Raw genomic sequence first — 12,059 nt, 5'->3', positions numbered from 1 at the left:
TAGTTGGGTTATCCAAAAACAAATGGTACCTTTAGGGGTGGATTCGAGTCGAGTCGAGTCGATCTGAATAGATAACTATTCAACCTTGGTTCACCAAGGTAGTAAAAGGCTCAATCTCGAGCTCGAGCTTGGTTCGAACTAGAACCTTGAGCTCAAGCTCGTTCGAGTCAAAATCTTGTAAGCTCGAGCTTGACTTGAGAAAAATGTTTTATAAAAATAAAAAAGTTATATATAAAAAATATTTGTATTTGATATTTAAAAAATTAAGAACTATAATAATTAGTTATTATTATATATAAAAATGAAAATATTATATATATAATATTTTTATTATATATATTATTTTCTATAATTTTATATTATTATTATTGTTGTTGTTATTATTATAATTATTATTATTATATGTATGTATGTATGTATGTATGTATGTATGTATGTATGTAGCTATTCGAGCCGGCTCGCGAGCCGAGCTTTATTAGGCTCGATCTTGGCTCGAAGCTCGGTTGAAACTGAGCCGAGTCGAGTTTTTCACAAGCTGAGCTCGAATAGTTTGATAAGAGCTCGACTCGTGACCACCCCTAGGACCTTAGCATTTATGACTGGTGTGGGGTATTATCATTGGTTCCATAGCAGACTAGATTGTCATTGCATTCAGCTAATCTAGATTACAATGTGAAGTAAAGGAGCATCCACCCAGTTAAGCCCAAAATAAAAAAAAGGAAGCTGTCCTTGGATAGGAAAGACATGATACTGAAAAAGAACCAAGATTTTCTACTCACTTTCTCTACCCGCACCCTACCCATTACAGCCACACATCTCACAATACAAAATGACGATGTGTGGCTGCAATCCAAGGTGGATAGGGTGTGGGTAGAGAGTAGTGAACAGGAAATCCAATTTAACTGGAAAAAACTTGCAACCAATCAACTGGCATGAGGAACCAATCAGGTGGGTTTTAACTAAAAAAATCATGGCCATTGTGATTGGTCAAAACCTAAATTGGATGAAAGTTCAAAAAATTGCTCCAACAAATTAAAAATACCTTCATGAATGGGAACCACTTTTGTAAATCCTTTCAGCCTTTTTCTTGTCTATTTATTTGGGCAATAGATTGCAGGCCCGGTCATTAAACAAACAATATCCCAATTTCAACAAACCATCACTCTCATGAAAGACAAGCAATCCATGACTTACGAATCAAAGTCTTTTAGCCAAAAGGCAAGGAAAAATGGCCGTATAGAAAGTTTTCATATTGAACTTTTGGCTTTAGCATATGAAAGGCTTTTGGCTTTTTATAAAAGCCTCTTTTTGTAGCTTCTCAAAACAGTTCAGTGAAAGCAATTCAACCCAAGATTCGGCCCCCCAAACCGACCCGTCTTTGTAGCGGCTTTCTAGACAAGCTTCTTTGAGAGATTTCTTGAAATCAGCTGAATTAAAGCAATTATACACTAAGGTGGTATTTGATAAATCTGAAGTCTGAAGTTGGAAAAATCAAAAAGTTGTTATTTGGGTCTGAAATCTTAAAAGAAATAGAAATGGTCTTTTACTTTTTAAAGGCTCTAAAGATCATTTAGGTTAGAGCAATTCTCCTACATTTGAAACTCTGAAATTTATTATTATACCCTTGCAATTGACCATTTGATAATATTATAAATTGTTATATACACCAGAAGTAGCATCCATTATGGTGCACCCGTGCATGGGCCCATGTGTAAAGCACAACCAAAGAAGGAAGATTTGCTTCCTTCTATGGCTGAACCGGTTAAGGAAACTGAAATTAAACATATTGCCAATTCTGCTACTAATCTATAATAGAAAGATTTGTTTCTATTATTTGTATATATTTCCTTCTATTTTTTATTATATTCTCTCTCCTTTTTTTTGTTCTTTCTTATTGTTGTAAGTTACGACTCTTGTAATTGGCATTATTTCAATATAAATATAATAAACCCATGCCAATTTGGATGGGTCAATTCATTCTCCCTTAACCTACTTTATAAATAATAAAAATAATATTAAATAAAGTAGTATTCTATGAATAAACAAATATTGTGATTAGTTGAAATAAATAATTATCTATTACTTAATTGATAATAATATTTATTTTTATTATTATCATTATTATTATTATTATTAAATGGGTCATTTACTAAAATGCCCCCTATAGTTTCATGAGTTTAGTAAAACCTGCCTATAGTTTGTGTTTTATTAAAACATTCTCTATAGTTTACAATCAATTTACTTAATTGACCTTCCATTCTTGCCCTAATAAAACAAGGGCAATCACTCTATTTTCTCTATTTGGTCAATTTTGTTTTCTATACAAAAAAGTGTTAGGGATACTTTTGAATAAACAACCATGGTTCCATACCCTTGAACAGGTTCCACTAGTTTAGGCGATCATATTACTATTATCAGATGCCATAACAAATGGCTCTTAATGAAAGATTGATTAAGTAAATAGGTTGCAAACTATAAGGGATGTTGAAGTAAAATACAAACTATAGGGTAGGTTTCAGCAAATCTGTGAAACTATGGAGGGTGTTCTGTAAATAACCCTTATTAAATAGATGGTAGTAATGAGGGCATTAACATCATTTTTTCATGTTTGAAATGCATCTAATTTTGGTAAGACATTGATGTCTTACCATTTCAGACTTGAATTTGTATTTTAGATCCTCTAATTAGACCTAAATCCAAATGCCAATGAGTTTGAAATAGCTAAATTTTCAGACTTATCAAATATCACCTATCCATTTTGTAGAACTCTTATAGTTTTAAGATGTGCCCCACATAGAAATCTAAGTTATATTTGGTGAAAAAAATCAAAAGCTTAAGTACACTTCTGCTCAACCAAGAATATAGATAAAGCCGATTTTAGTATTTTGAGAGTGGCTCTCTTAGAGAAGCCAAATTCTAATAGATTTTTCAAAGAAGTTCAACCAACATAGTTGCTGAAACCTACTCTATAGTCTGGTAATTGCAATCACCTCTCCTGAACTTTCTAACATGCAAGTAGACCCCCTCACAAAAAGTGTCCAAAGTACCTATGCGTTTACTATTGATGTTGGTTTCTATAGAAAAATAGTAATACAAACTTTATCAACAACAAAAAATAGAGTTTAAAGTTGCAATTTTACCTTTGAACCATTGATATGAATAGTAATACAAACTTTCTAACACTCTACAAATTTGTATTTGTACTCTTTCCAAAGCCGGAACTTTACAAATTTGTATTTGTACTTTTTCCAAATTAAGCCCAAGGGAAAATTTGGAAAGCAAATCAATTTTGGAAAAAAGATTGGAAAGGCTTAGGACAATGATTAATATAAAGAGGAAATTCGGAAAGTAAATATTTTGATCATTCTTCATGCCTTTTGTTAGAGGGGTCTACTTGTGATTGTGTCTAAAAGTTCATGGAAGGTGACTGCAATTACCAAACTTCATGGAAAGTTTTAAAAATTTTAGGAGAGATTTTAGCAATTTATCCTAAGGCTCTATTCGTTTTTCGGGAAATAAGAGGGGGAGAAAATTTTACTATATTCTGTTTTTAATAAGCTTTGGACAATATGATAAAGTCGATTTCCCTACATATGATATCCATCTCCTTGGTGGATAGGAATGGCAGCTGGGCTTTGTCAGACCCATACTTGACCCCAAATTTAAATCCCCTGCCTCGAACTCCAGCGGGGCAAAAAATCCTAACCCCATCCCCGCCCTCATAAGGAACGAGGATCCCCAACTTTGCCCTACCCCACTCCAGTCATTCTTATTTGTATATTTATTAATTTTTTTTTATTTTTTTAAACCTACCTAGAACTATTTTATATTGTGTAATATAATATAGTATAACATAATATATATAATATATTATATTATATAATGTAGTAGGGGCGGGGTCATGGTTGGGGATGGGACAAGGTGGATAAATACGTTCCTGCCCCATCCTTGACCCTAAAGTTTTAGGTTTTCCCTGAAACCTGCCCCAAACCCCAATCACTAGTAAGAAAACCTACCTTGATTGGGGCGAGATGGGGTGTGGGGCCCTATGAGGATGGATCAATTTTCCATCTCTACAGGTGGATAAATCATGGTTTTCAAAATCGGACTGGAAAAACCGGGAACCGGTCAAGTGACCGGTTTCGATTTTCCCTAAAACCAGATTTTCTTAAAAAATCGTTGATTTTGGTAAATAAACCGTTGACCCGGGTAGTTAATTGTTCGAACGATTTTGATCATTTTTTAATTTTTATTAAAGTTTTTATGTTTTGTCAAAATAGGCTGATCATTCAGTTCAAACGGTCGAACTGTTCAACCTGGTAACCTGATCCCTGACCAATTCGATCTCCAAGTCAGTTTTAAAAACCATATTAATTTTCTCACTTAAATAAAAATTTAGAAAACATAAGTAGAAAAATTTACCCACTATAACACTATCATCTTATATCAAAATATAATATGAATAATTAAACTTACCCGAATAAATATTTGACATTTTCCCATAACTACATTGAAAGTGGACATTTAAACAATCAAGGAGAGATGTGAGGCTATCGAAAATTCGTGAAGATGATGCATTTACTGGCAACCAAAAAGTTGGCCATCAGCACCTCACACACGGCAGAGTGCACAGAAACTACAAACAACACACACCGACGTCCACCGTTATATTAAACCGTTTCACACCTATTCACACTTCCCACAAATGCATCTTACACCACGCATGTGGAATATTCTACGTGCGGCCAACTTCAATTCCCATGAGTGCCATGCCAATGTTTCTCATAGTCGCGCTACACTGAATTATTTCCAAGATCGAAATCTAAGATTCTGTAATTGAATAAGCATTCAGCAGCTACCACTGCATCTTAGAATTTACAAATGGCTTTGGTTTCTTTTTTGGGAAAATCATAAATGCAGCTTTTTCAGGACACGTGGCAAATATAGTATGTGCCTAGACCTTGAGTTCAGACTTTAAAGCCCCGACCCCCTTTCATTCCACGCAAATCCCCGTCTGAGATTCCATCCATGGAGCGAAGAGGTGGAGATCACAATGAGAACGGTAGCTACATCTTCTCCGATCTGTCGGACCGCGACCTGTCGGACGGGAAGGCCGACAAGAAGCGATTGGAAGACGATGAGAAGGAGTCGATTGAGCGGATCTTCGACAGCCAAGAAATTCCCTCATGGCAGAACCAGCTCACGTTGAGAGCGTTCGCCGTAAGCTTCCTTTTGGCGGTTCTGTTCAGCTTCATAGTGATGAAGCTCAATCTGACGACTGGGATTATACCTTCTCTGAATGTCTCCGCGGGTTTGCTTGGTTTCTTCTTTGTTAAGACGTGGACGAAATTTCTTGAAAAATCTGGAATGCTGAAGCAGCCCTTCACCAGACAGGAGAACACCGTCATCCAGACATGCGTTGTCGCCTCCTCCGGCATTGCCTTCAGCGGTATGTCCTAAATTCTACTGGCGGTTTTCGGTTTTCTCTCTCTCTCTCTCTGTGCAAAAACCGCTAGTGGTTTTGTCTTTATTATCGGTTCTCTTTTGTTTTCTAGAGTAGGAGAAGAGAAAAAGTGTTTTATCATCAGTTTCCACAGGCAGTAGTAGCAGTTCACTTGAACCAGACAATCGTCACCGTTGATTTGGTATACCGACCACTTGAGATTCTGTGGTTATATCAAATTGCCAACAAATCAACGGTGGTGAATATTGTCGCCGATGCTCGTATAGCCACCTGTTATTGCCGGTGATGAAGCTGTTTGGACAATCACTAGTCCCGTGCTTCGTTGCCGGTAACATCGGCGTAATTTTTGTCTAGGATCCGTTAAAGCTTTCGTAATGATCCGACTTCCGAGTCATCGGACAAAGTCGTTGTAGGTTCATACTGTAGATCAGTATTATCTAATTCTTCGGAAATGACTAATAATGATTCATCGACCTCTCAGTTACTTGGCCGGTCGTCATTAAAGATTGATCATGTGATCCAATAAAACTGGATTGATTATTCAGCCTGTTAACCAATGGGGGGGTCAAGAGTTTGTAACCGTCTGATCTAGGTAGAATATAGATGATTTTAACTCCGGGCCCACTAATTGCGTGGGACAGGTTGGGTTGAGCTTTTCTCGTGACTCGTGAGATTCCAGCTTCCTGAATCTTGGTTTTAATGGGGAAAGTGATGCTTGGCTTCTGGGTCTTTGATGGGGAAAATTCGCCAAGTGTTCAGATTGGCCCCCCACATGCTCCCGACGAGGCACGTCCCACCATCCCACTTACACATCTCACAGCACATTAGAGACATCCCAATTCCCAATACACAATTGGGATGGTTGTCTTGTGAGGCGCGCGTGGTGTGCGCAGTGATTCTCACGACATATCAATTGATCTTTCACCGTTGAAATAGTGGGCGGTGCCAGATTGTCTATTTAACTTTAACGTATATAAAATATGACAATGGGCGAACTTTTTAATTTTGGTAATAAAAGCTGAACAAAAAGCAGAACAATCACAATTAATGAACACCTGTGAAAAAGGCTGAACAGAAAGATATGTGGGTTAGACTTAGTAGTATAAAGGAGCGAGCCGTTATCTAGGTATAAAGGATGGTCATCACCTTAGAATCTTCGTGGTCAAAATTGGATCTACATGATTTGGATCCTTGTAGTCATAGGCAATGGGCGGCCGTAAAATTTATTTGGGATAAGGCTTGGATGATGACAATGAGTAAGATGGGCCTAAAGCCGTGCCTACCATTAGTATATTAAAATGATTTTTTTTTTCAATTTTTCTTGTTGAGCGCATGAACGGAATATGAACTTGGGATCATACAGGAGTAGCCTAGAAATCCCTGGTCCAGGTGTGTGTGTTTTGGCTAGACCAGTTATATTAATTGCTCTGGTTTTGGAGTCTTGGGTTTAGGTCAATCCTAACCCAGCTCGAGTTTTTGAACGGGCAACCCTAATCCAATCTGAGCTTCCTTATATTTGGTTGAGTTCATTCCATTTTGTTTCTCAAAGATGTTTTTTCCTGAGACTTGGATTAGTCAATTAAGGTTGATTAATTTAGCATAGGTATACAACGTTCTGGTGCTTTGGGAATAAAAAATTCATAAGCTTCAATCTTTACAAGGCCTCAACTCTAACCAAACTAAAAGTCAGCTTTGGTTCATACTTTTGAATCTAACACTTATCTGAACTTCAACCTAATCTAACTCTTAGGCCTAGTCTTGGGAAACAAAATTGGTCCTTATGGGCTAGAGTCTGTCTTAATTCTTTCTGATCTAATTTGGGCAAATAGAGTTAAAACCTGGGCTTAGTAAGCCCAGGAAAGAAATGCTAACTGCTAGGATTAATTCAAGCCAGCTTGAAGCTGGTCTCCAATTTGAAGCCCAGCTGCACTTGAACACAACTGCTACACTCTCAAGGTACTACCTCACACTCACATAAATTGAGTCAGTGTTTGGTAAAGGTCAGCCAGGGTTCAGGTTAGATTTCGCTCCGTCACATTTGCTAAGATTGGTGCATATACGAATTACGAAAATGATCTGATAAGAATCCAGAATATTTGAATTGGATTTGGACCATTTGGTATTCAATAGATATGTCATATGTGAAACACAGATTCGGTTTTTGATCCATTAAAATATCCAGATATCTGATTCAAATCTGGTTTGGTTTGAAACTCGGTAAACCTATACAAAACTAGCATACACCTAAGAAGAAATCATGCATTATAGACAGACAATAGTAGGTTTTTAATAAACTCCCAAATCCAACTTAATCCTAAAGAACTTTAAATAAAAATTCTGAAAGGGTCTAATATCCCCCTTCTCTGTCTTTCCATATGGATTCAACTAATTTAATTAGTGGATCACATTTTGGAATATCATCCTATCCAATTGTTGTTAAGCAGATACCCAAATCTGACTCAAACAAATCAAACTTGAGTTTGAATCATGTTAGTTCCATCCATTTGCATCATTTTGCTAGAAATAATACTAAGATACCACTACCAAAAAATAATATTGAGATTTAAAAATCGATGTAAGGGGTATTACGATCCACAAATCTGATCCTTTTGATTTAATACATTGGGTAAAATTGCCAAACACGAAGGTATTAAATCAAAACCAAACTAAACCAATGTAAGGGCGGTTTTCCATGATGCAGCCAAAAGAGTTGATTTATGAATTATGATAATGAATTGTAATGGTGATAAACTGATGATAAAAGAACATAATTGTAGATTAAGTATTGCCACCTAAATTCTCCAGTTTTATTGTGTTATTCTTGTATCTAATCCTTGACTTGTATGTATTTAACATATCCTTTTTTATCACTATGTTTAGCATATTCGTTGCTATTTATCTTTCTTCATCTTCTTTATCTGTTTCTTTTTCTAATCCATTTTGAATAATTTGAATTTATCAGGAGGATTTGGGAGTTACCTTTTTGGAATGAGCTCTGCGGAGGCGAAACAATCAGCAGAAGCTGGTGCTGCACAAAATATTAAAGACCCAGCACTAGGGTGGATGATTGGATTTCTATTTATTGTTAGTTTTCTTGGTCTCTTCTCAGTGGTTCCCCTCCGGAAGGTACTTTCCAGGAACTTGTTGGATTTCTCCTTTTTGTTAGTTTTCTAATACTCAGTCGTGACTCAGTATGGTTTATACAGGAGAAAGAAAAGGACTAATGAAAGGTAGTTTTGCAACTAAGAATGATTGGCTTGTCATAGGATATATGTATTCAAAACCTAAATTTAAGTGGTTTCCCAAAACTGAAATCTCAAACTAAACTAGTTAACGGAACTGGACTTGAAACCCAACGCAAATAGTATTTGGCTCTGAGTTTTTCAAACCTAACCCAGTTCCAGTTGTAAATCCCAAACCGCCTGACAAACTCAATTCAGGTTGAACCTCACATAGAATCATTGCTTTCAGGTTACAAAATTGACTCATGCTGTGAATTCTACTTGGGAATCTCGTGAATTCTTAGTACTAGACGTTATAGTTCACTAGTCTTTGGTAGGTTTATATTGTTCATAAGAAAGCGTGAAGAGTAAAGCCATCCTTCTAATCTGAGTTAAACATGACTATATACTATGATTTTGCAGCACAGAAATTCTTATCTCATCCCTCCAATTCATCTGTCCTGTTAGCCATTTATCCCACTCAACCTCTCTCTTTTTTATCCATTCAAACATAAAAGGATCCACAATGAGTTTTGTTCCAAGTCGTTTGTGTTCTTCCCATTATCTTCAGCCTTTTGTTGTTCCCAGTACAAACTTTGTGAGACAATTTCTAATGCTTGAAGTTACAATATTATGAAATAGACAATCATTCTGGAACATCAAACTTGATTTTCCCCCTGTTTGAAGATTATGCTGCTTAGAACCTTACGTTTATATGATTGTCCTCAGATCATGATCATTGACTTCAAATTGACTTACCCAAGTGGCACTGCGACTGCACACCTTATCAATAGCTTCCACACTCCCCAAGGAGCCAATTTAGCAAGGTTAGATTTAATTGATAAACAATGCTAGTATGTTTACCTTAAATTTTGACTGATTGAACATTGGAATGTTCTGATGATTTTTTTCCTTTCATATTATCCAGGAAACAAGTCAGAGCATTGGGAAAGTTCTTCTCCTTCAGTTTCCTATGGGGTTTCTTCCAATGGTTCTTCACTGCAGGGGATGATTGTGGCTTTTCAAACTTCCCTTCACTTGGCCTCAAAGCCTACCAGAACAAGTATGTATAATGTTACTACTCTCAGATCGATTAGTAATATTATGAAATTGATTAGCTAAATTGGAGTTCAGTTGATTTCACCATCCAAAGAGTTTAGCAAAGCTTCTTCCATGAACAAACAGAGTGTTCAAGCCTTATGCAATCCTGATTGCATGTCTTCCCTTGGTGCTTGCATCTTTCATGGAAGAAGCAAAAAATGAAGTCCATCAAAAATTGTTTTTTTAACAACTCATGTTGCCACCTATACTTGGTTTGAACCGACTCCGTCTTTAAGCAACTCATTGGGGTGATTAGTATCCAATCTTTCTCATTTTAAATATTTAACTTGAATCATTGGTCATTTTTCTACCTACTATTTGAAAAGAAATTTGATTACAAATTCATTTAAATTTGGTAACATGACAATGGAATTTTTTGGTAAAGTTTCTAAATTCCAAAGTTTACATAGATATAAGCTCTTTTAAGTATCTAACCTCCTTTCATTGTTCGAATTTTTGGTTATTTTAATCAAATAAACAGGTTTTACTTTGATTTCTCTGCTACTTATGTGGGAGTTGGAATGATCTGTCCATACATCATAAACATATCTTTGTTAATTGGAGGGATTCTCTCATGGGGTGTCATGTGGCCTCTCATAGATGCTAAAAAAGGTGATTGGTATTCCGCAGACCTCTCTAAGAGCAGCCTCCATGGCCTTCAAGGTTACAAGGTAATCTCATCTCCCCTTGCTTCAGTATAAGATAGCTTTATATTAATGCAACTCCCCCTACTTTGATTGCAGGTATTCATTGCTATTGCCATGATCTTAGGTGATGGCCTTTACAACTTCTTAAAGGTCCTAAGTAAAACTCTTATTGGCTTGTTTCACCAACTTCGTAACAAAGAGGCCGGGATTGTTCTCCCAATAGCTGGCCGACCCTCTCCTCCAAGCCCAACTATTTCTTATGATGACCAAAGGCGAATCCAACTATTCCTCAAGGACCAAATTCCTACATGGTTTGCAATAGTAGGTTATGTTGTTATTGCTATAGTCTCCATTGTAGCCCTTCCTCACATTTTTCCCCAGTTGAAGTGGTACTATATCGTGGTCATCTATGCATTGGCACCTACGTTAGCCTTTTGTAATGCATATGGGTGTGGGCTCACTGATTGGTCCCTAGCCTCAACCTATGGGAAGCTTGCCATCTTCATTATTGGGGCATGGGCTGGGGCAGGACATGGTGGGGTCATTGCTGGACTTGCAGCCTGTGGTGTAATGATGAACATTGTTTCCACAGCCTCTGACTTGATGCAGGATTTCAAGACTGGGTATCTGACTTTAGCTTCCCCTCGATCCATGTTTATGAGCCAAGTGATTGGAACTATAATGGGTTGTATTATCTCTCCTTGTGTCTTTTGGCTCTTCTACAAGGCCTTTAATGATCTTGGACATCCTGGCTCAGAATACCCTGCCCCATATGCTCTTGTATATCGAAACATGGCGATATTGGGAGTCGAGGGGTTCTCAGCTCTACCAAAGCATTGCCTCACTCTTTGTTATGCATTCTTTGCTGTGGCTATTCTCATTAACCTGATTAGAGATGTTGTTGGGAAGAAGTGGTCAAAGTTTATACCGGTCCCAATGGCAATGGCAATACCATTTTATTTGGGCTCTTACTTTGCCATTGACATGTGCGTTGGGAGCTTGATACTATTTATATGGGAGAAGACTAACAAGGCCAAAGCAGATGCATTTGGTCCAGCAGTAGCTTCTGGGCTGATTTGTGGAGATGGGATATGGACCTTACCTAGTTCAATACTTGCTTTGGCTGGGGTGAAGCCACCAATCTGCATGAAGTTCCTATCAAGGGCAACAAATGCCAAAGTTGATAAGTTCTTGTCATCTTAATCTTTTCATTTAGTTAAGTTGTGTAGTATCCCTTGGTTATTGTCACAATGTATTCTTAAAGTGGTCCATGTATTTGCAATTGTAAAGGTTATGCAGTCAAGTCACATTTTATTTTCTATGGCCACTTAATAAGTGTTAATAATTGCAGCATGGAATAGATATAGTACTCTTTACAAGTGCAAGTTATGTTCAACATTAAGACATTGCAAAGGCTTTTCATTGTTCCTTTTCCAAATCTTGTGTGTGTTTCTCTATCCATGCATCCCAATGCCAAGAGAAAGACTACTCTTTTAACTCAAGAGAAAATCCGCCCAAATGATAAAATTAACAATTGGCCTTAGGCTGCATTTGGCTTTCCTTGTTTTAAGGACTTATCTTCTTTTTGTAGACTTTAAATCAGCCCCCCATGAGATTGCCTCTCAC

The 12,059-nt window shown here is 37.0% G+C and overlaps 1 protein-coding gene across 1 annotated transcript; it reads left to right on the top strand.

Moving 5' to 3' along the window:
- The first annotated feature begins 4,552 nt into the window (after positions 1–4,552).
- LOC148855679 (putative metal-nicotianamine transporter YSL7) lies at positions 4,553–11,829 on the top strand. The gene is made up of 6 exons (XM_088941351.1): positions 4,553–5,449; positions 8,427–8,590; positions 9,415–9,512; positions 9,614–9,748; positions 10,268–10,457; positions 10,530–11,829. Exons 1-6 carry the CDS (start codon positions 5,029–5,031, stop codon positions 11,634–11,636), a joined length of 2,115 nt encoding a protein of 704 aa, XP_088797477.1. The 5' UTR covers positions 4,553–5,028; the 3' UTR covers positions 11,637–11,829.
- The last annotated feature ends 230 nt before the right edge of the window (positions 11,830–12,059 follow it).

The sequence above is a fragment of the Nelumbo lutea genome, chromosome 4 (genome assembly GCF_056320005.1).
Source record: "Nelumbo lutea isolate HS-2025 chromosome 4, American lotus-T2T, whole genome shotgun sequence".
NCBI classification, from domain to species: Eukaryota; Viridiplantae; Streptophyta; class Magnoliopsida; order Proteales; family Nelumbonaceae; genus Nelumbo; species Nelumbo lutea.
The sequence above is the reverse complement of the archived record's forward strand: the minus strand, read 5'-3'. Positions and strand labels throughout refer to the sequence as shown.

Excerpts from the sequence above, each read along its gene's own strand:
- LOC148855679 (XM_088941351.1), top strand. The coding sequence starts at position 5,029 with ATGGAGCGAAGAGGTGGAGATCACAATGAGAACGGTAGCTACATCTTC. Across the intron at positions 8,591-9,414 it reads CAGTGGTTCCCCTCCGGAAG|ATCATGATCATTGACTTCAA; the intron begins GTACTTTCCAGG and ends GATTGTCCTCAG. Across the intron at positions 9,749-10,267 it reads CTCAAAGCCTACCAGAACAA|GTTTTACTTTGATTTCTCTG; the intron begins GTATGTATAATG and ends TCAAATAAACAG.